Source organism: Drosophila arizonae, chromosome 4, assembly GCF_054131065.1.
Source record: "Drosophila arizonae isolate 15081-1271.41 chromosome 4, UAZ_ARI_1.0, whole genome shotgun sequence".
In the NCBI taxonomy this organism is placed as follows: Eukaryota; Metazoa; Arthropoda; class Insecta; order Diptera; family Drosophilidae; genus Drosophila; species Drosophila arizonae.
Window position 1 is genome coordinate 9218560 of NC_142924.1, and position 25913 is coordinate 9244472.

General features: G+C 44.3%; 1 protein-coding gene across 12 annotated transcripts in view; it reads right to left on the reverse strand.

The window, feature by feature from the left end:
• Nucleotides 1-23179, reverse strand: part of LOC108613052 (uncharacterized) — a 30998-nt gene extending 7819 nt beyond the window's left edge. For 5 of the 12 annotated variants that reach the window (XM_018006241.2, XM_018006240.2, XM_018006237.2 and 2 more), the window contains exons 1-7: nt 22730-23178; nt 12418-13261; nt 10095-10356; nt 9693-9971; nt 8627-8846; nt 7581-8551; nt 6498-7440 (exon numbers count right to left, since the gene is read on the reverse strand). In XM_018006241.2, coding sequence (XP_017861730.2) covers nt 6498-7440; nt 7581-8551; nt 8627-8846; nt 9693-9971; nt 10095-10356; nt 12418-13017 — 3275 coding nt within the window. In that variant the 5' untranslated portion in view covers nt 13018-13261; nt 22730-23178. Of the gene's footprint in view, nt 1-6497; nt 7441-7580; nt 8552-8626; nt 8847-9692; nt 9972-10094; nt 10357-10603; nt 11509-12417; nt 13262-22729 lie in introns of those variants that run through there. The other 7 variants (XM_018006245.2, XM_089467865.1, XM_018006249.2 and 4 more) reach the window with 5 other exon arrangements.
• Between the last annotated feature and the right edge of the window lie 2734 nt (nt 23180-25913).

Below are 25913 nucleotides of genomic sequence, written 5' to 3' on the forward strand. Positions count from 1 at the left end.
GCATATAAATATAACTGCCTTATATGGTAGTTGGGCATGCAGAAATCAACTGTGAAAAAGAAGTCTGAAATCAAAACAATGCCGAGCACTTTGCACAACTGCACCGGAAATTTCAAGAGTGGATATATTTATGTGAATACATATGATTGGAGGTATGTGTGTGTGTGTATGTGAGTGTGTGTGTGCCATGTGGCACAACAAAACGTTCGTCATTGCAACATCGTCAGCTAATGGAGTTGGCAATTGGCGCAGCCAGCGCCGAGTCATGGAGTCGCCTAGACTTAACTGTGTGTGGAGTCTCCTCTTTAGTCGAGGCACATGCCGGAGGCAAGTGTCGCCGTTGGGGTCGTTGTGGCAGTTGCCGCAGCCGCAACAGCAGTTGTCATTGCAACTGCCAGTGCCACTGCCACCGCCACTGCAACCGTTAACCGACAACTGCCAGCGCTGACAAGCCAAAAGAAAAACAGTTTACAGAGGCGTCGACAAGCGCTTCATGTGCTGCATGTGGAGCCTAACGGCACTTATCAATTTGTTTGGTGAAACGTCATTTGTCATAGGCGCGGAAGTGCAGCAAATGTCGACACCGGGCAGGGAACGACGGCGTGTGGCAGCCACAAAGGGCGCTTCATTAGAGACGCTACAAAGATGGGAGATAGCAGATTGCCAACTGCCAACTGGCGACTGGTAATAACCATAACAAAATCACAGCATACACAACATTCTCACACACACACACACACATAGGCATAGGCAGTCTGGGAGTCAAGGTAAATCTGAGCTGAGAATCCGAATCTGAATCCGAATCCGGTGTTGTTGTATGTATCTTGTAGCTTGTGGCTTGTATCTTGTGGCATGCCAGCGAAGCTTTGTCTGCGCAGTAAAAGATGATGATGATGATGATGAGGCGATGAGGCTGGCTGGCGATGATCAACGCCGACTGCCAGGTAGACAGAGGAAGAGGCGGCGCTGACGACAGACAGCCAAACTGTGAGAGAGTGAGGCGAAGAGACTAACAAACAGACGTGCAGACAAACGGACTAGCAGACAAACAGACAGATAGGCAGGTAGGCAGGTAAGTTGCTTGATTGGTAGCTACATAGGTACACTGCAAGAAAAAGCCAGCTTCTTTATGAGCTGCAGCAAAGGAAATATTTAATTAGAGCACCGCTGACTTGAAGACTTGAAGTCAGGCAAAGAGTAAGTGAAAAAAATCGTTTTATACTCGCAGAGCTTTTCTCCCAGTGCAGCTGCATCCGCAGCTCTATCTGTATTTGCACTCAATGGCATTTTGTGGTCAACGGTCTCACATTCTGTTGAATTATGCATGTCCAAAGCTGAAGGCTCTAAGTACGCACAGTCAGCGCACTTAGAAGCCCCTCGGCTCAGCTCAGCCCAGCTGGCCAACTGGCTGGCCAGAACGCTCCCAGCTCAGGGCCAACTTGCCACAAAAGGCAGCAACTGCCACTGCAGCAACGGCAACGGCAGCGGCAACAGGAACTGCCACTGCTGCAGCAACTGAACTTGAAGCGTCAACGGCTTTAGTTGGCCATAAACGTGGCTCAGTTTACTTGGCCAACACTTGCAGCTCTTCTTTCTTTCTCTCTTTCATTTTGTCGTAATTATTTATGGGCATCAAATTCCAGCGAATTTGTCGAAAATGCATTTGCATGTGACACACTTTTCTACCTGCTATTGTTTTTCCTATTGTTTTCCGCTGCATATCTCAAATTACGCAAATAACAACAAAAAACAACAACAACAACAACAATAAAGGGGGGCGGAAACTGACACCCGCTTGGCCAGGCTGTAACCACTTGGCCAACGACTTGAATGGCGGCTCGCTACCAAATATAAGTTTTTGTGGTTTCGCCTTACAGCCAGAGTCGCTTCATCATTTTGCATAATTTGGCTTTGTCTTTTTCAAGAGTTCGTTCGTTGGTCAACGGGTATATCGGTTGGGGTTACGTAGTGAATGGAAAATTTGTTGAGAGCGGGTATGAGACACGATGGAGCTGGAAGAGAAGGAGCTGGAGCTAACATAAAATATATAATATATATAAAAAACTTCACATATTAACTTATCGAAAAGGCATGGCTACATGTAATAGAATATTCATCGATCTACTTGAAGAACCTATATAAGCTTGATTTATATCTATATATTTGTATTTGTAATCTTTAAAGCTATCAGTAGCTCTTCATCTACCTAAATTATATGCCTGAAGCTATACATATAGCTATACATATCTTCATATCTCTTAAGGAAGACATAGAGAGATTCAGATAGGATATAGAGAGCTGTGGATAAATGAAAAAGGACTAATATACATATGTATATGTATGAATTTACATGATGTAACAAGTCTAATATATACAATCTATACATATAGATTGTACACATTAGTCTTGTTACATCTGTCTATAGCTATCTATATCTCTCTATATCTTTCATTATATCGATACCTGCTATAGCTTCCACATTCCCACACCCAACACCGGTTCATTTGATTTACTTATGTGCCCCCTGCTGATTGTTCTAAAAGATAGACGCACACAAATGAGACTCATCAATAAGCATCAAGATCTATCCGTAATAAATGTAATTTAATATCCTCTTTCTTTCTTCTATCTTTGATCGTACGCTGAGCGAGTATTAGGCAGGCAGTCAGACACGTTCACAAATTTTTCTTTATTTATATTTTTTCTAATTTGTTATTATTTGTTTTCTACTCACATTTTACACAAACTCGTTGCCAGTTTGTTTTTATTTGGATTTTTTATTATAAATAATTTTTTTTGTTTTTATTTAAAATTTTTATTTTTAGTTTCTGCACAAAACTCACACAATGCTTTATTGACACTTGTGCCTGCGGCGCGTCTTTATAATAAATGTTGCCCGATTTTGATTAGCATTTGTTGTTGCTGCTGTTGTTATTGTTGTTGTTGCTGTTGGTGTTGGTGTTGGTGTCGTCTTTGTATTTGTGGCATGGAAAAGGCAACAGTGCGTATCGGCAGCGGCGTTCGCGAGGGCGGTCTGTTCGGTCACTGGCTCTAGTTTTAGTTATATTTTCTATTTTCTTTATTTTCTTAATTTTTACTTCTATTTCTATAATTTTTTGTTTTGTTGTTTGGTAATTAAAAACGAAATTAAGCCGACTCCCACGCAGCTGAGTTTTTTGCACAAGAGCGCGCACTGATTAGCTTTTATGTGCTCGCTCGCTTTAATCTAAGCTCAACAATTTTGTATTTCGTCAATTGATTCAGCGAAGTTGCCGCAGCTAACCGCATCGAACCGTTGCGAACGCTTTGAGATCTTGTTTAATACTGGAGTTTCGTTTGGAGTTGCTAGCGCAGCGAGCGCCAAGGCTGTCGGAATGTGGGAAACGGAACGGCACAGTGGAGCGAGTTGTGAAGAAAACTCGTAAAAATTTGTGCTGCGAAATTCTTGATGAAGCACTATTGTTTAATGTTACCTAGGTGAGATTTTGTGACTATTTTTGAATATCAAGGAATTTAAAAGAATTATTAAATTATTTATGGAGAAAAAATTAATCTTAAGTATTGAAAAATATTCATAAGACTCATCAGTATGACATATAGGTCTGTAATGCCGCTCATGATAAATTTCTCAGACATGTGAGAGCTGCCAGATATTTTACCACCAAATCTTGATCTTTAACTTCCGACAAATGCTTTAAATGTCTATTTCTTTATGGCTTATATAAACCAGTATTAGATCTAAGATCTTTACAACTGCAAATCTCTCTGAATCTATGCTCAGTTTTATCTCCAATATGTAAATAAATATATATTAAATATATTTAATTAAATATATATAATTGTTCAATTGAAAATTTCAATGCATATCTATAGACCTGTACTTCTACTTTTCTTAATGTTTAGCAGATCCCCTTTTATTTTAGCCTCAACTCTTTGCCTTGACATGGCCTACTTGTTATTAATTTGAATATTTAACCTGCTGACATCTGCTACATTTCTTGTTAATCAATACTCATTACAATTTATTAAATCAATTATGGGCTGTGTTATTCACATTTCTCTATCGATTTGTTGCCACTGTGCGCACTCCAAGCTTCGATTCCAGAACGTTTCAGCGGCCATGCCACAAGAATGTTTTGCCTACGCTATTGTTGCAATGAAAGCTCTACGCGTGTATCTTTGCCGTTAGAATAGAAAGCTTTCTAGCATTACAAGATAGCCACAATCAAGTCGTAATAAAGATCACATCGCCACAGACAGCTGCAATTGGCAGTAGTTTGGCAGCAAGTTATTCAGCAGTTTTCCTGCTGCTGCTGCTGCTGTTGTTGCTGCTGTGACTCATGGCATTTAGCGAGTGGGTTGCACACGTTGTGGGCCCAAGGTTAAGCCATGTGTGTGTGTGTGGGTTGTATGTGCTTTGCATATGAATTATGTTTGCTCAAAACGATTAAAAGATTTACAGATTTCAGCTGCGCAGTCTCAGCTTGGCCATTTTCTTTGGCAATTTATGGGGACATTCACCAATACATTATGAAAGGCGATCCCCAAGCGCATGCGTATGGAACCACGATCAGCAGCAACAGCAACAACAACAACAACAACAACATCAACAGCTCAGCCAGCGGCATTTTGCAGTTATTTTTCGCTGTTTTTCCAGCGAGCAGGTCGAAACAGGTTCACATGGGCAGACAATTGATTTTTCCTTTGCCAATGCAATAAAGCCGCAACAGAAGAGACCAAGAGAGAGAGAGAGAGGGAGAACGAGAGAGAAAACACACATTTTAACTTTGGCTGGAACCAGAAACAACTTTTCGTTGTCGCTGACGTTGTCGTGCCGTTGCCGGTTGTTGTTGTCGTTGTTGCTGTTGTTGTGGTTGTCGTTGCCATGACAAAAGAATGCGGCACTCGCCATCAAGTCTCAGTCCAAAGTCAAAATGTTATCTTAACTACGGCCACGATTTGGCCAGGCCAGGCCAGGCGAGAGCCAGACCCCGACCAGGCACAGGCGCTCGTTGGCAAATGCCAAGTGCCGTTGCCTCTTGGCTCTGTCTTTGGCTTTGGCTTTGACGCTGTCGTTGGCCACAAGCCCCGTCGCGTCGCTTCACCAGCTCTCGTCCGTACCGACCCCGCCCCCGCCCCCGCCCACTAGCCACATTTCGTGGTAGCAGACGCTTAAGCATTGCAATTGAGAGCGCCAATTGGTAACACGGCAATGGGAACGACCTTTTGGCCAACTCAAATAACAACAACTCTTAACTCTCAACCTGTCCCATTGTCTGTCCGTCAGTCCAGTGTTTTGGGCTAATTTCAATTTTCAGCCCACCAAATAAATGCCTTGCGGCATAGACCTGCAATTCCAATGCGCTGAGCTGGCCAAGTTGCACTGACTGCAACTATTAACCCTACAAAGGCGGAGGGAACGGAAATGGATTGATGGAGAAATGATGAGAGAAGTAGAGCTATAGAGTTTTTGCTGCCCATAAAGTACTAAGGTACAGAGGAAATGAGATAAATAATGGGATAAATGAGAGGAGAGAGAAAGAATAAGAAAAGAAGAGAGTGATATAGAATGAAGTGAAGAGGAAATGAAAGAGATAAAGCGTTAGATTGACAAGAGAGAGATAGAGAGAGACAGATAGAGAAATAGGGAGAGAGAAGGAGATAGAGAGAGTGAAATAAAGAGAGAGGTAAGAGCAATGTATAATAAAACAGAGACAGAGATATGAATATATAAAAAGATAAGGATACAAATAAATATGTGGGTAAGTTGGCCAAAGCAGAGAACTAGATAACGAGACTTCAACACATTCAAAAAGTTCTTAAGGTAAGTACATGGAAAATGATATAATATATGTATATTGCGTACACATCTGGGTGTCATAAGCCCAAGAATAAGACACTTTAATAAACGAATATCAGGAAAATGATAAAACTGATAAAATGCCTAAATTTCAGATGCAATCGATGCTAAATTTAATAACATTTCATATAAATATTTTACACGAATTTTCTATTAGAATTTTACACTTGAGAACACTTGAAAAAACCAAAGCCCGAGCAACTTGAAGGAAATACGGAAAACCCAAATGCTTTCTAGTGTTAAAGTGCAGACAAGATGCTGCCTGCCTGAGTGAAATAGAGAGCAAGAGCGAGATAGAGAGAGAGAAAGGGAAGGTGTGACAAAGCAGGCAAAAGAGTGCAGTTTGTGTCTGATTGATTAGGCAGAAGTTGAATTACTTTCGAGTGGCTGGGAGTGGTGCCATGGAGATGGGAATGGGAATGGGTATGGGTATGGGAATGGAAAAGGGATTGCAATGGCTGGCCATGTGCCAGCGAAGCTAATAGAAAGCACACAAATCAAAGGAAAAGTCAAAGGCGGGCCGCTGCATTTGGGCATATTGGCAGCGTGCCCGATGGCCAGGCGCAGTCAATTCAATTAGTTGGATAATGGAAAACTGTTTTGGGTGGGGCCAGCGCTGGGAAAGGTGTGGACTCACCTGATGCGCTCCCTTGGAGTGGGTGCGCTGCGCTGCATGCGGGCGCGCAGCAGAGAGTTCAGCTCCTTCATGACATCGCTGCCCTGGCAGTCCAGCTGGGCGAGCAGCTCCGCCTCGGTCTCGGCCTGGTCGGCCTCGAGGTCGGCGCTCAGCTTGTGCAAGTCGGGGCTGCTGCGGCTGCGCACCGAGGCGGTGCGATCTATGGAGTCCACGCTGCTGTTCATATCGAAGTCCATCATCAAGTCATCCGAGCAAATGGACTCGCAGGGCGACAACGTGTCCAGGGACTCGGCGCTCTTGAGCACCGCCCGCCGCACGGCCGCCGGAGTGCGCAGACTCAGCTCAATGGCCTGCTGCAGAGCTGTGCGCGCCTTCGACAGGCTCTTGAGCGAACGCAACGATCCGGTTGTGTGGGTCTCCATGAGGGTCGGCGTGTCGGTGGCATGCTCCGGTGCCTCGCTGTTGCACAGCAGCGCTGGCTGATCGGCGATCTCGTCGTCGATCAGATTGCCGCAATCGGAGCCCAGCGACAGCGAGTGGGAGGCGTGCGTGGGCGTGCCTGGCGAGACGGGACTGTGACTGGCCGGATCCAGCTCCAGCTCTAGCACCGGCGATATATCATCAATGTCCACATCGTTGACCTTCTGCTGCAGCTCGGCATTGAGCTTGTGCTTCTTGAGCTTGCCGCCCGCCTCCTCCGACTCCTCGGTGCTGCTGACCAGGCTGTCCGTGGGCGAGGTCTCGTCGTCCAGCAGTAAGCAGCTACTGCTGGCTAGCGCCAGCTCCGCAAACTTGGACTCATTGAGCGCATTGTTAAAGGAGCGTGGACGCTCGCTGGGCAGCCGCACCACAATCGCCTCACGATTGTCCACAATGTGCAAGTTGAGCAAGTGATCCCCGCCAGCTGCGCAGCTGGGCTTGGGTGCTGTTTCCGTCAGGGAAGCTGGAGTGTGAAAGACTTGATGTGAGTTGAGAGGCTTACGAAATAAGGAATAGGAAAGAAGAGGAAGGAGAGCAGGAGGCGAATATCACTGATGGAGTAGCTAGGATTGCATCTGGTTTTAGACCAGCTGGATTACTTACACAGCGTGCTGAATTGCATTTCCGTATTGATGAGGCTCAGGTCATCTAGACCCAGGGACATGTCCTCCTCCTTGTCCTCGGACTTGAGAGGCGCCTGGGTGTCGCTGCTGGTGATGCTCATGCTGCTGCAGTCTTTGGCTGCCAGAGATTCGCCCGCCTGGCAGCGCCAGGACATGGAGGACGTTTGGCTGTGGCTCTGCTGCTTGGCACTCTTCTCGGAGGTGGACGAGTCGAGGTAGAGCTTCTCCTCGTCCACGCTCTCGCTGTCATCGGAGCCACTGGCCTTGGGCTGGGGCTTGGCCGGTGTCTCCGGCGTTTGGCTCGCTTTGGGCCCCTGCTCCGTTGTGGCCTGCCTGCGCTCGTAGCTCTCGCGGCTGAGCACAGTGTTGGAGCGCACAAGACCGACGAGGGGCAACGGCGTCGCCTGACTGTTGTCCGTGGGCAGCTTGGGCAGCGCCAGGGTCTCCACGAAGGAGTTGGACTCACTCGAGGGCGGATCGTCCACGTCGCGCACCTCGAATGTGTGCCGGCCACTCATCACCATCTGCAGGTTGCGTGGCCGGCTGCGGCTGCGCTTCGAGCTGGACGCACTGCCGCCGGAGCTGCTGCCCGAGTCGACGGCCATGTCCATGCTGGCGATGCCCGAGTCGGCGCTGATCTCGCGGCTGCCCGAGAAGCCGCGACGGGTCGAGTTGTTGGTCAGCTGCTTGACGCTCTTCTGGTCCAGCTGCCGGCTGTTGGGCTGTGCGTGTATGGAGGTGAGCGGATGCTGCCTGGAAGAGCTGGACACATCCTTGGCCCGGGCGCCGGTCGAGTGCGCCGGCACCGGGCTCTGCACGCTGCTGCTGGGCGTAGTGGGCGTGGTTGCGCTCAGGCTTATGGCCACTGGATACTCCGGCCGTGGCAGGCTGACCGTCTGCAAGGTGAACTTGGCAAAGCTGGCCGGCACAGGTCGAGGCGTGGGTCGAACGCTGCAAGGAGGAATAACCAAATTTATGCGCATTAGTTTAGTTAAGTCCAAAGATTTCGTATTGCCAACTACTCACATCACATTGGCGTGCATATTGGCCAGATTGTTGTAGTTGTAGCGCGGCCGAGCGTTGGCTGCGGCGCTTGCCTCATCCGGAATCTCGCCAAAGAACTGACGGCGCTGATACTCGATGGTTGTGTTCTGGTTCAGATTGAACGTCAGCGTCTTTGGCTGCGCTATTTTCGGCTCCCCATCGATTGCGCGGCCCGCGTGTGCGCTCTTGGAGCGACGTTTCACTGTGGCGCATGCAGATGGCAGGAGAATGGAGGATGGAGGAGAAGCGAGAAGTGAGACGTGGGCATTGAGAGATGTGTCAAAGAGTTGCTGAGTCACGGAATGTGTGTGACGAGAGGCTGGGGCTAATAGTGGCTATATTATATATTTTTGTTCCTGATCAATGGATTCTCTCTATCTAGCAGCTCTACATATATACTTATATCTCCTTAAAAGTCACAAGTTGTAGTTTAGCTTACTCAATTCATCAATCAACTTCTATATTCATCAATCAATCAATCATTTAAGCAGTTATTCAATCAATCAATCACTACTCAGTAACTACTCAGTTTATCAGTCAGTCAATGGGTCAATCAGTCAATCATTTTCTATACCACTAGTCTATCTCATGCAAGTGGTCATTCAATTAATCAATCACTCAGTTACTCATTTTATCGGTCAGTCAACGAGTCAGTTAGTCAGTCCCCTTCTATAGGCCAGTCAATCAATCAATCAATCATTCAAGTAGTCACTCAATCAATTAACCACTCAGTCAAACAATTAGTCAACAAGTCCATCAGCTTCTATAGGCCAGTCAATTTGTCAGTCATTCAACTGGTCATTCAATCAATCAATCACTCAGTTTATCAATAAATTTTTTAAACGATTAAACAAATTGTTGCATACTCAATGTCTTCAGTATGTCAATCAGCATACTGCATCAATCAGTCAATCCATGCATCAATCAGCTATCCAAGTATTTCATTAGCCAGCCTTTATGACCCATTAATTAATCAGCATAGTTTCTCATTTTTATCATAGGTATTCGGTAAGGGTATTTGAACTTCGGTGCCTCTACTTCTACTTACGATTGCTCACGAGCACGTTGCCGTTGTTGTTGCCATTGCCGTTGCCGTTGTTGTTGCCGTTGCTGTTGTTGTTGTTGTTGCAGTTGTTGTTCTGAGCATTTGCTGTTGCCTCTTCGGTGTCCTCGCTGCCGCTGGTTGTGTTTGTTGTCGCCGTGAGGCTGGCAGAGGCGGGGCGTGGCACGGCGCCGCGATAGCCAAACCGTTTGCCAGCCGCACCTGTGCGATTGGACGCGTTTGTCTTTTGGGCCGCCACGCCCACTTTCTCAAACTGAACAGGCGCTGCGGTGGGTGGAAATGAAAAGCAGTTAAGTATGGCTGGCATGTTGACCTGGTATTAGGCAGCGTCCTAATTGGCTCGAATTAAAAAGCCATAACACTTGCCAAGGTGCGCTCATTACTCACCTGCATTGCCATTGTCGTCCTTTGTGTCTGTCTGCGTTGTTTCCCCACCGCCTGCGCCTCCGCCTCCGCCCCCGCTGCTGCCCTCGAGCAGTTTCTTGAACTTTTTGGGCGTACCATTGAGCTTCTTGCGAAAGCCAAAGGACATGGCGGTGCCTTTGGTGTGCGGCACTGGCGGCTGCTCGCCCAGCTCCAGTTGGCCACCGCCGTTGCCATTGTGGCGCCGGCCAGCCTTGCCCCCGTGCTTCTTGCTCTCCGTTTGGCCCTGCGGGCGGATGAGAAAGCAGGTTAGGCAAGCGATTAGTGAAAGAAAAACGGGTCAATAGATGAGCACAGCAGACAAAGCCTGCCGCACAATGCAAATGGAACAAGCACAGGATGGGGTCGTGTGGGTGTGTGGGTGGTGCACAGTGGCTCAGTGCGTGTGCATGCGAATCTAATGACTCATACAATGCTATCTACAATATTGAACAAGAGCACAAAGTGTGGCTGGCGTGTGGCACAGTGTTTACCATGATGACTGCCTCGACTTCCGCGTCAACTGCTGCGTCCTCCTCTGCTGTGGCTCTGCTCGAATTATCTCTCTGCTGTTGCTGCTGCTGCTGCTGCTGCTGCTGCTCTGCCTCTGTCTCTGTCGCTGCTAGTGCGTTGTCATCGATGTCAAAGTGTTCTTTGTGCAAATTCTTGAGCTGTTGCTGCGCTGTTGGCTCGGCTGCTGGCTCCTCGTGTGCGGCTAATGTGACGACGACGAGGTTGTCGCATTCATCCATGTTGCACGTCGGCTGCCGCGGCACTCGCTGATGCCGCGAGTCTCTCCTGCTGCGTTTTGGCGCTACTTGAATACCGAACGTTCGCCGTTTTGATGTGTGCCCCGGAGACCCAAGCGAATCTTGCAACTTCAACTGTCAACTGCGCTGCGCTCAAATCAATGTTCATCACACGGCCGCGCACCAAATTACGCCATTTATAATTGCACTTGAGGCAGGTACACAACTACAGTGACAGCTACGCTCACAGTCACAGTCTCAGTCACTCTCTCGCTCTCTCTCTCCCACACAGATACACATATACACATATACACTTGTACACCCACGGGCAAGTACGGCAAGTTTTGAAGGTCCTTGAAAAAAGTTTCCTCTGCTGTTGAAATTGTTATTGTTGTTGCCACAATTTGTCGCACTTGCCACACGTTATGTTTTTTTCACACTGCCACAAAGTATGCAATGCCGTTTGCAGTTTTAATTTTCTGCTAATTTTCTGTGCAGTTATTTAATTATTTTGTCTAGTTTTTTCACTATTTTCTCAGGTTTTCACTTGCGAAGCAGCAGCACTCGGAAAATTGAATGGGCTGGCTGAAAATTCTAGCAGCCTGCGGATTTCTCGATTGAGTGTACGCCTTGCTCGCTGAACCGGAGCGTGGCTTGAGCATGCGCCGTGCCACCAAAGAACAAGTGGCTGCACTAGCTAACAACTGGGGGTGGTTTTCACACTGGCGCCATCTAGTGCTCGTTTGTGTTTGCATTGGGGTGGAATGCGATTATACGGTAAGTGGGTGTGTGTTAGATAACGGGTTTTCAAATGCTTATGGGCAGCTTTTTTGTGAAAAAGGTGAGAATAGGCTATGATTGATTAGTGGTTAGAATTGGAGTTAATCAATCAATTGTTCAATCACTCATTGAACTTTTTCCATTTTATCAATACATCATACAAATAGTTCAATGTCACAATTAGCTTATCAAATATTCAGGTCAGTCAGTCGATCAGTTAACTCAGTTTCTCAGATAGTCAAAAGACTAATTCTTAAATCAGTCAATCTATCATTTAACTAGTACAGTACTAAAAGGTTATTCAATCAATCAGTTAACTAGACTGTCAGTCAGTTGGATTTTCAGTCACTCAATCAATCAGCATAGAAGGTCACTAAATCAGTCGATTTGTCAAGTCACTCAGTCAATAAATCAATCAGACAGTCATCAGCCTATCAATCAGTCAATTAGCTATGAGTATCAGTCAGTCAATCGTCTATGCTTTTTAGTCAATCAGTTTTCTCCATTCAATCATTCATTTGTTTTATAGGCATCACACAGTCAATCATAGCCAAGCAAGTTCTAGTCAATCAATTCATGCATTCATTTACTTTTGGTGCATCACACAGTCAATCATATCCAGTGATGGTTGCTCTTTTTGCAGATGACTATTATTACCTATTACCCAGGCTTATGATAGCTTTTCATACATGCCCATCAATCAGGCTACTTTTCATGCATTTTCTGACCATATGCTGGCAATGTAGAGGGCGCTAGTAAAAAGTAACTGTAGCACTTACCTTATGTAGCCCATGAAAGCGTAGTTCGTGCTGGATATCGCTATCTGGCAGCTGCCAGACCGCCTTTGGCCTGTGGCTGTTATCTGGCGGGCATGAGGTTGCGGCATTCGCTTGATACTCGTCGAGTGTCTGGGCCAGTTCGTGCAGTAAAAATTCCTGGCAAGTGGCATATGCGTTGCCTGTCAGCGCTCTGCCAATAACATTGCCATTCGCATCCGATTCCGCCTGGGCATCCAAATGACTGTAGACAGACTCAATGTGCAGCACAGCAGTTGTCTTCAATGAAAGCTTCTCCGGCTCCTCCACATCCGCCGCCAGTCGCAGCTCCCCCTGGCTGCGGCTCACCACATGGTAATAAAATGGCGGCTCATCTGTTGGGGCTGCTGCTTCTGCTACTACTGCTGCTCCTTCTCCTCCTCCTCCTCCTACTCCTGCTGCTGCTGCTGGTGGTTCAGATTCTGTTGTGGCTATATATTCATTACTCGCTGTCAACTGTTGCCATATTTTGTGGGCCTGGGCCAAATCTTGCTGGGACAGGGCGATTGTCAGCACAGATTGATGATGTGCTTGAGGGCTCTGCCGGGAGACACACTTGCCCATCAAGCCACAATATCGGCGTCGGCGTCGGCGTCGGCGTTGGCGTCGGCATGGGCTCAGCCAATAACTGGCGTTGATTCTGATTGCACTTCGCTCACGTACGCCAGCTGACAGCTAATGCCTAATGCGCTGACTTCCGTTACGCGATTTGTCGATTTGCCTGTTTGGCTCTTTACTGTTGTTTGTGTTGTTGTTTGTGGCGCCGCCGCTTGCTGCAGTTCGCTGGCTGCTGTGGCACTTGCAACGCCTGTCAAAATTAGTCGTAAACGCATGAGTGAGTGGGTTATCATATTAGCTGCCTTGGCAGCCGATGTGGCATATTGATATGCTGGGAACGTGTCGAGATGCCATGCGGTTAGCCGCTAGCTACTGACAATACACTGCGAGAAATTTGCAGACGCATTAAGTGTAGAGCCAAAATGTATGACAATTTGATTTGCTTGTTGATTAAATAAATTTATAAATTTTATTGCTTTTATAAAGACTAATTTTCTATTTTAGTTTATATTATAATTAAGCTTGATGTTGAAGCCTTAATCTTCACAAGAAGCTAACATTAAGATATCTATGTAAAAGCAAAGCAGAATTTATAATTTTCGTTATTTTTAAGCTTAAGCCGAACCCCTTTTATTTGGTTAAAACTTTCATTAAAATATCTGTGTAACCTGCAAATATTGCTTTATATTAAGTCCGTATTAAGTCAAGTTTCTGCAAGACATGAGCTTTGACTTAAAGCTCAATTTCAAAGTTGCTTTCTGACTAAAATATCTTACAATTTAACTCTGAAGTAAAGGCACTCTATAATTAAAGCTCTCTGAAAGCTAATATATTACTCAATAGATATCTTAACTACTAAGTGCATATCATTTATGCGTTCAGCAAATATATTAGCATTAATTGAAGCTCAAATTTGTTTTCAGCTAAAGCTTTTCGCTTCAAGCTTTAATATTGCAACGTTTTTCTAACAGTGTTCGAAATTTTACACTTCTGCTGCTGTTTATTGGCAATCTCAAGTGCAACAATTTAATGTTGTAATCAATTTGAAGCTTTACTTAATTTTTTACCAACATTATTTTTTGCGAAATGTAAAAGCATGTGAACCCCTCTCTCAGCTGCCCCTCCGGCCAACCCTGCGGCTGCTCGCTTTGTCGATGCATTATGCGAGGCAACACGTTTTTTATTAAATTTTATTAGAGTGGCGCATGCACACGGACTGAAGAAGCATAGCTGCCGCAGCTCCCAAAAGCGCACCACAACAAAAACAACGCACACACACACACACAGACTCACACTCGCTGAGTGTGTGAGTGAAATGTAAGCAGAAGCCTTGGGGAGAACGCATCCTGATCCTGGCTGCTAGCAGCTAGCTTTATGGCGCATTTGCTGCATAACAAGATTTACACCCACAGCGGTTGCTGCATTGGCAGCGTTGGTCTGTCTGCTGGGTCAGAGGTGTTTGAGGTGGTTGCCGTGGCTGCAGTGGGGCCTGCTGGCGGGGGCTGGGGGACTGGGGGCCGCGCTGTATTTCTGCTCCTGTTGCACTACTGTTTATGCCTGCTTATGTCGTTTGGCTTACTCACATTTGCCACGCGGCTTTGTGCTGCATAAATTTCACTGGCGCTGGCACGCCCCTCTGGCTCCTTTACCGCCCCCGCCGGCCCCACTACTACGGCTAGCACGTGGCCCCTTTGTATTAAGTGCCAAGTTTTTATTTGCCGCGTACTATTCAACATAATGAGGCAATTCTATGTTGTGCTTGTTTTTTTGGCTTTGACTGTGCCACTCGCCGTGGCAGTTGCAATTGAAGCATGCGGCTTTAATGCGGCACTTTGTATGCGAGCAAATCCTTGAGCTGCGATTGGGTCGCATATGGAAATTGAGCATCGAGTAATTATGCGCATAAATAAGCGTAAGCGTGCCACCAACTACTGCCTGCCACAAGGCGCTGCGGCTTAATCGACGTGGATGCCACAGATATAACTGCCAGACTGGCTGACTGACTGACTGTCTATCTCTCTCTCTCTCTCTCTCTCTCTCTCTCTCTATCTCTCTGGGTTTGTGGCACGTAGCTCATGCATAAGCATAACAATGCCCATTACCATTACCGTTACTATTCTGATGCTTGCACCAAATCGATGTGGCATGCAACAGCTGCACGCTTACAACTTTGGCTGCCAACGCCACGACACGTTGGCTCATGCATTTCAATTGCGGCCCAAAATGAATGCGACTCGAATGCCTGCCGCCACGTGGCAGCTGCAACCGACTGCCGAATGCCATTGCCACCCATAAATGGCACAAGGACTAAAGTTTCTGGCTCGCCATGCTGACGCTTTTAATGCCCCGGGCATCAACAGGAAACTTCGCCCAAAGACGGCGACGAATGCCAACTTCTCGGCATTTCTCATGCAAATTGACAGCGAACGACTACAGTAAACACTCATTGCGGCTGACACGGTGCTCGAAGTTGCCACAGCTCGCGGCTAGACCGAGTGGCGACTTCCCTCCGTCTCTATCGGTCTACCTGTCTGTCTGTCCGTCTGTCTGTCTGTCTGTCTGCCCGGCGTTGCGTGGTTAAAAGCAATTGCATTTTGGTAATTGAACAAGTCAACGCTTAATTATTGCACTACACTGAAAGCCAACCATAAATGTCTGGCTGCCTGCCGCACAACCAGCGCGGCTGGCTGGCGGGGGGAGCGTGGTCACGGGGCTGGGCAGCAGGCGAACCGACGACGACTCGAACGAATTTTCATTTATGCACGGGGCTGGCAGAGGCCAGGGGAAAAGTGCATTTTCATGGCGCGGAAAATGTGCAAAAATGAGCAATTGCTTCTGTAAACGTTTCTTGCTGCTGTTGTTGTTGTTGTTGTTGTTGCTGTTGTTATGGTTGTTATTGCTGTAGTTGTAGTTGTAGTTGTAGTTGTAATTGTTGCTGTTGCCGTTGCCGCACATATTGTGGCAGTTGCCAGTGTCATAATACCCAGTAGTTGCTCTGCAAAAGGTTATATAAAGCCTTTGCATCTGCGTGTGCACAGAGAAATAATTGAACTGAATGTGAAGGCGGATGCGATGGGAGGGTGGAGGGCAGCGAAAATGAGAAGGCTTTAGTTGAAAGTGTTAAAGAAAGAATAAAATCTAAATATACTCAATCAGCTGTGTAGAGCCATCTATGCTGAATTGATCGTGAATCGGAAATCGAGAGAGCGAGAGAGAGAGAGAGAAGTAGGAGGAGTCTTAGCAGAGCCCGCAAACTCCGCTTATAGCGTCCGTACGGTTATTGGGACGAAAATTCTGCTCTCCAGAGAAACTTATATGAGTAAGCTTATATGTATGGCTGTAGCGTCTTACGGCTATAGCGACATTCCCTTGAGCGTCGTTATAAGCTGATTCTAATGTACTTTTCTGCTCAGCACGGCAAACAGCAGTTGATCTAGCCATCCTCTCGTCTGTTCATAAAAACGTAATAATAAAAGTTCGATTCTCAATAATTTGTACCCCGAAATAAATAAAAAATCGCGATAAATCTATTCTCTTGAAAAAAATTCGTTCTCGATAATTATCGATAATTTGTTAAAAAAAAAAAAGAAAGAAAACTGATCCACTTGCCCTTTCGAATTATCGGGACTCGACTGTAATAATTTATATACAAAAGTATGAACGTTATACAGATAGATAATGTTAATAATATTATATATTATAGAACAATAATTTTGAAGCCCATCAAGTAAACTTGCCAGAGTTCTGCTTAAAGTGTAGTAAGTCAAAGAGTTCAACAAAGAGTCTCATTGCTCAACTCAGCTTAGACAGATAATAGGAACAGCAAAAGGGACCTGGGAGAACGAGCATATGTGAAATCGAGCAGAGCTAAAGAGGTAAACAAAGTAAACTAACTTAAGTATGCAGCAAGTGGAAAGCAAAAGTGAACGAGCACCTCGATTAAGAGCACTAAATTATTCAGCTCCAGCTAGTGCTACATTGTCAGTTTTCGAAATGAAAAGTAAACAAAGCTTTTGCTAGACCACTGAAACTTTAAGCTTAAAGGATATCCTGAAGTCCTATCAACTTTTTGTGTCCTGTCCAAGGTTTGTTGTCTGTTTGCGCTTGATGCGTTTTAATTGACGGCTCATTTTGGAGCAACTGCAGTTGCTGTTGCAGTCGAAAAAGTTGTGAATTCTGAAAATGTGACGCTTTAAGGTGCTTTATGCTGTTGCCTAGTTAAAAATAGATCCATTTCCGTTATTGAGAAAGTTTCGGTATAAATGCTGGAATCGCTCGAAAAGCCTCAATGAAAATATTTTGCTCGACACACAGCATAAACAACAACAAAGTCGGACACTTGATAGGTTTTTGTGCCGCTTTGGGACTGTCGCACCCCCGCCCCCACCCCCACACACAGTCCCCGCCGCCCCTCTGGACAAAGCAACGCCCGCGCACTATTGGCCATAAATCAATTTTTCAAAAATGACACTGGGAAATGGAAAAAGTAAGCTCAAAGCTGTGCGAATATTGAAAGCTGCCGAACGAGCCGCTCTCATATCAACCTCTGCCCCACTGCCCCTCTTTCGTCTACCCTGTCGCAGCCGCCAGCGCCCGCTCCTGCATTGGCATCCATAGACACCAAGCGTACAAAAGCCGTTGCTCGCATGGGCGAGGGCGTGCGCAGGGGCAGGGGCATGGTCATGGGCGTGTGTGTACATGCACGGAGCTCGGAGATAAACTCATCGTATAAAAAATGTATATTTTTACTTGCATTTTCTCCGCTTTTTACGTTTCATTTCTTTTTCTTTTTTTTTTTTTTGGTGAAACCAGCAAATCTTTGCAGCTGGCGTTGAAAAGTTTTGTCGACGGGTTTGTCATCATAAATTTTAATATTTTTCAACTATTTCTTGCTCATTTTTTCTTGTTGCTCGGACCCTGTATCGGCAAGGGAAACGGTGCTTCGCTTCGAAATGTGAAAATGAGCACGTTAATAGCAAAAAGCAGACGCAGCCCAAGCCAACGGCAATGCTACAAGCAACAGCAGCAAAGGATACGAGGCGTATGCGCAATACAGCTGCTGCAACAGCAACAGCAACAGCAGATAATGGAACGGCTCTGTGGCCAAGTGCTCAAAACTGCATCCAAATGCTATGAAATACAAGCTGACTGATGAAAAACTATAAGAAAGAGACAGTGAGAGAGAGAGAGTGAGAGAGAGAGACAGTGAAAGAGGAGAAGAATTGTGCATTGGCTGGGGAATATGAATGAGCACAGTCAAGCGAATCGAATGCTATTGATAGTTCAATGAATCATTCTAATGATATGTGCAGCACACATCAATTTGTACTGAGACTGAAAAATTGAATGCAAAAGGAAGAAACTTGAAGAAACTAGAGTATATAATACTAAATTGTCTGAATATGTAGATATATTTATATATATGTGCATGCATGTTTACCTATATATATATATATGTATGTATGGATAAGCATGGGTTAAGACAACAGCTCAAATACAAATGTAATTGATTTTTTATGGCCATCTGTTTAGTAGTTGAGAAACAGAAGCGCATATACGAGTTACTGTAACAGTTTGAAAGTAGAAAAGGGAGTAAGAGAGAGGAAGGGAGAGACACACAGGTGAAGAGAGAAAATTATTGCTTGAAAACAATAGTGAGGTGGCTCTACTGTACCAGAGAGCATTGAGGAACCAAAGGTAGAGAGTCGCAGGGTCACATAGAGATGGTATGACAGAGAGACAGCTAGAAAGAGAGAGGGAGGAAGTGAGGCTACAGTAGATAGAGACAGAGAGAGGGGAAGAGACACAGAGAGAGTGAGAGAGAAACAGACAGAGATTGACAGACAGAGAGACATAGAGAGGCAGAGACAGAGGGTGACAGAGAGAGTGAGAAAGAGAGAGACAGACAGAGAAAGGCAGACAGAGAGATAGAGTGATGGAGAGTAGACTGGGAAAACAAATCAAAACTAAGGCATTGATAAAGAGAGAAATATGAAAATAAATAAAGAAATAGCGGAGAGAGAGGGAGAGTTTTAGAAAGAGACTCAAAAAGAGAGAGCTAAAGAAACATACTGAAATAGAGCGAGAGAAAATCATTAAAAAAGACAGCATGTAGGTTTAAAACTAAAACAATAAAAAGTTGTTTTATTTGCAATTTAAATAATAAAAGCACTCACAATCAAAGCTTTAACCACATTCGAGTTTTATGTTTAAAGCCATTAATGCAGAAAACCCCATATATAGTTAGTTAAAATAATAATAGTACGTTTTACTTAATTACAAGCTGCGAGTAAATTAAATTTGCATGTGGAACAAAAACCATATGCATACGTATATATGTATGTAAATATATATGTGCATATATACACATTATATATATAGTGATAGTGCTATATTATGCATATATGTAATATGCATAATCACACAATAGAATTTATGAGAATGGTCGTACAACTAGTTGAAACAACACTTAGTTAAGCACACGTAATCAAGCCAGGAAATCTCAGAGCTGTGCTTTAATTAATGAGAAACGCATAGAGAGGCGCTCTGCAGTAAAGCACTTTGCTTGCTTTCTTTTACTTGAAAATGAAAATGTTAAGATACTTAAAAATAGCATAAATACATGCATGCATATACATTTATAAGTACTTAGCTACATGCATACATATATGCATAAATACATGCACACATATACTGTTATATATGCACATAAGTACACGTACTTAACTGCACATCATTCAGCTGAGAATTCGACATGAAATTGTAATCAATTTGATTTAGTCAACTGCACTTAATAATAATCGTTTGCAAAAAGGACAGCCATAGGTTGAGAGTGGACAGAGTGGACACTGGACGCAGGACAGAGTGGACACTGGCCAAGCTGCCTGTCAGCTGTCAAGTGAACTTCCGGCATGGGTTGAAATTAGCAAGAGGAGGCGACTTCATTTCGTTTACATGCTGTGCATAAGTGAGTGGCCCAGTGGCCAAGTTAGTTATGGTTGCATGTGAGTGTGTTTGACTGTTGCAAGTAGCTCAACAGCATCACTAGCTGTGTGTGTGTGTGTGTGTAAGCTAAAGGCAGAGAGACCTTTTCATTATTATATTTCTGTTGCGTTTACTTAATAATTACTTGGCTTTTGTTGCTGTTGTTGTTGTTGTTGTTACTGTGGTAAAGTCTTTGGTAATGTTTCAGGGTTTTTTGTTTACGACTCGTCAGCAGAGCGTGCAAACTACACGCAATTGACAAGCTCCTCATCAAGCCGCATAATTGCAAATTGTTATTGTTGTTGTTGTTGTGGAGCTTCATGCTATTATGCTCTGGTTTTTAATGCGACCAAGTGGGGTATATGGGTGACGACTGACTTAACTCTCTATGTAAGGAATTTTTATAAATTTTACTTCCGATAGAATCAAGATATCACAACTTTGCTCATTGACTAGCTGCTAATCAGTTATCACGGCTTAATAGTTATCATTTATCTCCAACTAACAGCGTGCAGTGTATCTAGCAGTCCATCAAGCTCAGCTGCTACGCTCTCGAGCAGTTTAACTGGAGACGCTTGTTTGTCAATTTGCGTACTCTGAAAATTCTTGTATGTAAACAACATTCAGCTTAGCGAGCCATATAAGACTACATAAAGTAAATGGAGATATACATAATATACACATATATGTACACACATACACATGCATATATAATAATTACGCAATTGCCGGCCTTGTCATAGCCTTTGCCCCTTTTCTGCCCACTCTCTTCACCCAGCAAACTTTTGCTTGAAATATTTATCATATTTTTGCTTAGCTTCTTAAGTCTGTTTTGAATTTTAATTTTCTAATTTCTTCAAGTGCTCGGGCTAAGCACTTCGCACACTTCACAGACTTCAAAAATATGCATATATTATTAGCAGTCAATTTCATTTTCATAGAGCTTTGATTAAAGCCGGAAAACAACCAACCATTCACATGAAAAATATTTTGATTGATTTATAAATTGCATAAATCATTAGGAGCAACTAGAACTGAATTTTTCACTAATAAATTAAAATATGTGTTGGAATGCTGAAGGCCAACCGTAACCAACTGCCCAATACTTGTCCAATAAAACACAGAGAGAGATAGAGAAGATAGCTATCAAGACTGAAAGGATAAGCAGCATCGATAGAAAACCTAAACTGCTGGACTCACATTCAAACGAATATACCCGATTCATATTTCATGCATGTCTAAAATTAATATTGACTTTTAATGGATTGCATTGCCTGCAACTGATTTATTTGTTCTACAAACGTTTAGTGAATGCAAATACATTCATATTCATAAAATATGAGTATTTAATGCACATCAAATTAAAGTTCTTGAATCAAATTCAACTTTATGCAACACTTGAACCTGATTCGAGTGTAAAATTGGCTGCGCAATTCTTTACAGAAATTTCTGCTTTGCCTCCAGCGTCTAGATAGCTCTGCATTGATATTCACATGCGAGCGATTGCTTTGCTAATTTCCTGTTTTGGCCGCTTGTCACACGCGTCGTATGCTTAACATTTTGATGATTTGCCCAATTTATATGCCTGCCAGGCAGTCGCTCGACTCTGCTCGAATTCTTATTTTGTGTATGTGAGTGCGCTTAGAAGCCCATGTGAATGGCCTCAATCATGATTGAGCCACGTTTGCCAGCGCCTTGGCATGCAAATGCCGTTATTGTTTGGGTATTACGAGCACAATATAACTGGCATTAAGAGACCGCCCGGTTATTTAATATGCATAACTGTGCGGGAAATATATATATGTATATACATATATATTTGTGCACGCGTCAACTGAAGCGCGAATCGAGCACCAAATGCAACAATGACGACAACAGCAGCGATAGCAGCAGCAGCAGCAGCAACAAAACCAACAACAATCAGATTGAAATCGAGACTAGCCATATATAAAATTATGATGATAGTCTTTGAGCGGACATTACCCGGCTTTGCTCGTGCCAAGTCTTGCTCAGACGTGATTCGGCGTCTGTGTGAAAATTCTAGGTGTCACTGCATTACCCCAAGCCCCGCTTTTCGAACACTCAAATTCATATCGTGTATCGTTAGAGCACGTATTTGATAAGCTTTGAAAGTGATTTGTTATCAAACATTTTGCTCTCAGTCGAAAATCATCAGAAAACTCGTCACGTTTTTGACCTTATCAGTGAAGCCAGTTGACAGTGGGTCAATCATATAGCCAATCAAACTGTCACTTGATTGATCAGTCATTGCTTCAAGCACTTCGTTAGTTAGTTAGTTGTTAGTCAGTCATATTGTTAGTTAGTCAATCAATCAATCAATCACTACTCAATCATCAGTCGCACAATTCGTCTCTCACTTAAGTAGACACTCCTCAATCATTGTCAATCACTTGAACAATCAGCAAGCAAAACCCATGAACTTAGCGGTCAAGCACCCGCACTCACGGCTCTCACTCAAACAAACGATTTGTCAGTCCGTTAGTCTATCGGTTGATCTATCAACTGGCCCGTCTCTCGCACTCAATCATCAAGTCACTAGGTCAACCGGCAAATCAATCACAATTAGTCTCATTTACAGAATGATACTCTATACCATTTGCGTGCCCATGCTCTAGATCTCTCATAAAACTAGTCTAACTGTGTCATCACCTGGCGCTGGAAATTGTCTCTACCTGCGCCCGAGATGCAAATTATATTGGTGAAGCGAACCCACCTTTGGCTGGCTGCTCGGTGCTGTTGGGTCTTATCTTATCAGTCAATTTGGGTTCTTAGTTTTGTTTTGTTGCGCGTAATTAAATTGCGATTCACTAGAGTCCGTCGAGTTCTCTCTTTCTCTCTCTCTTTCACTCTTTTTCGTATATTTTATTTCCTTTGAACTGCGCTTTATTTCGTAAAGTTTTCTCAGATATTTTCTTTCATTTTAATGAAGTGCACTTTTTATTCATATTTTTCTCTGCGACTGGCCTTGATACGAGCCTCGGGCATTATTTGCTTGTTGTTGTAGCTGTTGTTTTATCTGGCATTTTATAACTTTTACCAGTTCTTTTTCTTTTCGTTCTCTTTTATTTATTTTCCAGTCAACTGACTCGCACTGGCGTCATATTTGTTATTATTATTAGCCAAACGCGTCAACGGCGACTGACTGGGCGCTACGCATATGGCGAGCACCTTAGAATCGATCGTTAAAGCCAAGCGAAAAAGCTCCGCGTGCAAAGCTTTCAACAGCAGGTGTTCGATAGAGCTTTGCCTAGAGCTAGAGCTGTAGAGCGCAAGCTTTGCTATGCTCTAAGCTGATAATGGCAATGATCACGCTATGTACACTGTGCTACAAAAGTGCGTGCGCACTCGAAAAATTCGATCCGCTGATCATCTTGGTTTAGTTCCCAGAGCTTAGTTAAATAGAGTTTAAAGCATGGAAGAATAACTCACCCCTAAGCTACGATATTACATTATCCAGGTACTATAGAGAAAATATACTCTATAGCTATGATCAAGCTTGGTCTAGAGTGTAAATGAAAATGAAGTACTGTTAACAGTATTTCAGTGTAAGCTCCAATTTGCAATCGAACCCATATACCCATTTCGAACCGCTTACCAAGGACACAATTAAGAGTTGATAAGCTGATAATCCTTCAGCAAAGCTGAACGTTTAACTGAATCCTCTTTTTATCTCTCTTTAGTTTCTCTATAAAACAGATGCTTACACAGATACCCACACATACACAGATACACACACATACACAGACATTGTCGCGCACATCAATATGCATAACTGTTGCAGCTATTAAAATGGAAGTTTCTTATCAAGAGCTGGCGACCAAATGAAATTCAACACGTTGAAGCAGTGCAGGTGGAAAAGCTCGGGACAGGCTAAAAGGTTGGCCAGCTGGCCGCCCAAATGCCTGCAAGACTGGGCTCTGGGCTGGGTTTGCATTAGGGTCTGGGTCTGGGTTTGGGTCTGGGCTTGGCTGGGCGTCAAGTGCCATAAAAAGCAACACTTGCAACCCAAAAACTAAAGTGCAGGTCTTTGGCATGTGCCACGAACTGGTTGGTGGCGGGGGGGCTGGTGGCTGTTGCCGCCCGTTTGGCAGAGCGCTCATCTTTCAAAGGCGTCGTATTGCGTAAGTGTTGGTGTTTGCTGTTATTGCTCTGTTCACACAGACACGCACACACACACACCAACACACCCGCACTGTGATACAAATAGAGACGTGTGTACACAGAGAAGTAAAAAGAAACACAAAGGAAAACATTTACAAAACTTCCATTTCCGTTTTATATGGGCTCGCTGGGTAAGCAACCCTCCAGCGCCAACTGACAGTGCTGGTGTCTCGCGCCTCTTGCCCCGCCAACCCACCTACCCACCTACCCACGTACCCACCTTTCCCCAGTCCCAGCCACTGCTCTAGCTCCAGCTCCATTGCCAGCACAGCATCAGCCATGCGGGAAAATTGAAAAAAGATAGTTGCACATAGTTAGATGAACCAAATGGCAAGCAAACCCGCAAACCCTAAGCCCCGCACGACCCTCAGACGGCAACCTGAAACGCTACAAAGGTAAGAAAAATGCCGTTTGGGCAATGGGCGACGGAAGTGCGCATTGTACAGGCTGAGCAGCTAAATCAAATGATAAAATGAAGTTGTAGTCCTTTGGCGTGTGCGACCGCGAGCACAGCGACAAACAGGACAAACAACCAATGGCCGACAGCAACAGGAGCTGCCGTTGCCGTTGTCAGTGCCTTTGCCGAAGCATACGCCATCGCCATCGCAGCCGAAGAACTTTGGGACACGAGCAAAAACTCACTCGAGCCGGAGCTTTTCACCATAGCCTCTCACTCGAGTGCCCCGATTCCACTCGAACGTTGAGCGTGTTTGGCCTTTGGATTTGCGCTCTTATCATAATTGCATGTGTCATTGAGGAATTCAGCAAGAAATGAAAAAAGAATTTTTTTTCGTAACATACTTGGCAGCGTGTTGATGCTGCGAAAAGTGTAGCCTACTTTTAGGGCTGGCTGGTGGGCGGGCTAATTAACCCTTGTGCGTTTGCCTAATTGCGCCTGCCAAAACTTTGGCTTTGACTAATTTGAGGGCTGACTGCTTTTACCCTCTTATCAATTAAAAGAATTTGAATTGATATCACATAAAAAAAAATTAATAAAATGTAAATGCGTGGAATCTTTTTATGCGCACAAACGTATTTGAATATGGAATTAGTCAGGTGTGAGTCGAAAGTTTCCTCAAATCCTCAAATAGCAATTATCACACACAAATTAACACTCGATCAAAATAGATGTCAACTCAAATTGATAATAAACGAAAAAATGGTAATTTATCAGAAAATATTTCGCAGCCCATTTGAATGCGAATTTATCAAGGAATTATCAAGCCGTTATCAATTGCTAGCATAAATAGAGCCATTGAATTCAGAGTTTCTGTTTTGACGTCATGAATCGCAGCTAATCGGAAAATGTATACTTGAGAAAAGAGCTCTCGTTTGCCATTGTTCTCTATTAATTTTTTTTTGGAAATATATTTATTTTCTACTCGATGTGGGTTTATCAGCGTTGCTGATACGACTCCCCAAAGGGTAGCCGGGCGCATTTTTTGAGGCAATTAATTGTTGAAAATCATTTGGAATTCGAATTTGAGCGCTCACAACTCAGCAACAAAAACAAAACAAAAATATTCAACATGTATACGGCGGTAAAATGTTGAAATGCTGGACAAACTTCACACCTCGGTGTGCGTGTTGCCATTCAGCCTGGAAAATCAATCAATTAGAGCGCCAGAATTAGTTAATTTGCATTGTGCCAATTGCCACACAAACAATCCTCGCATTCGGACCAGGGCGCAGCCCTTAATGGCCCTGAAATATTGGACGTGATTCTAATGCTGTTA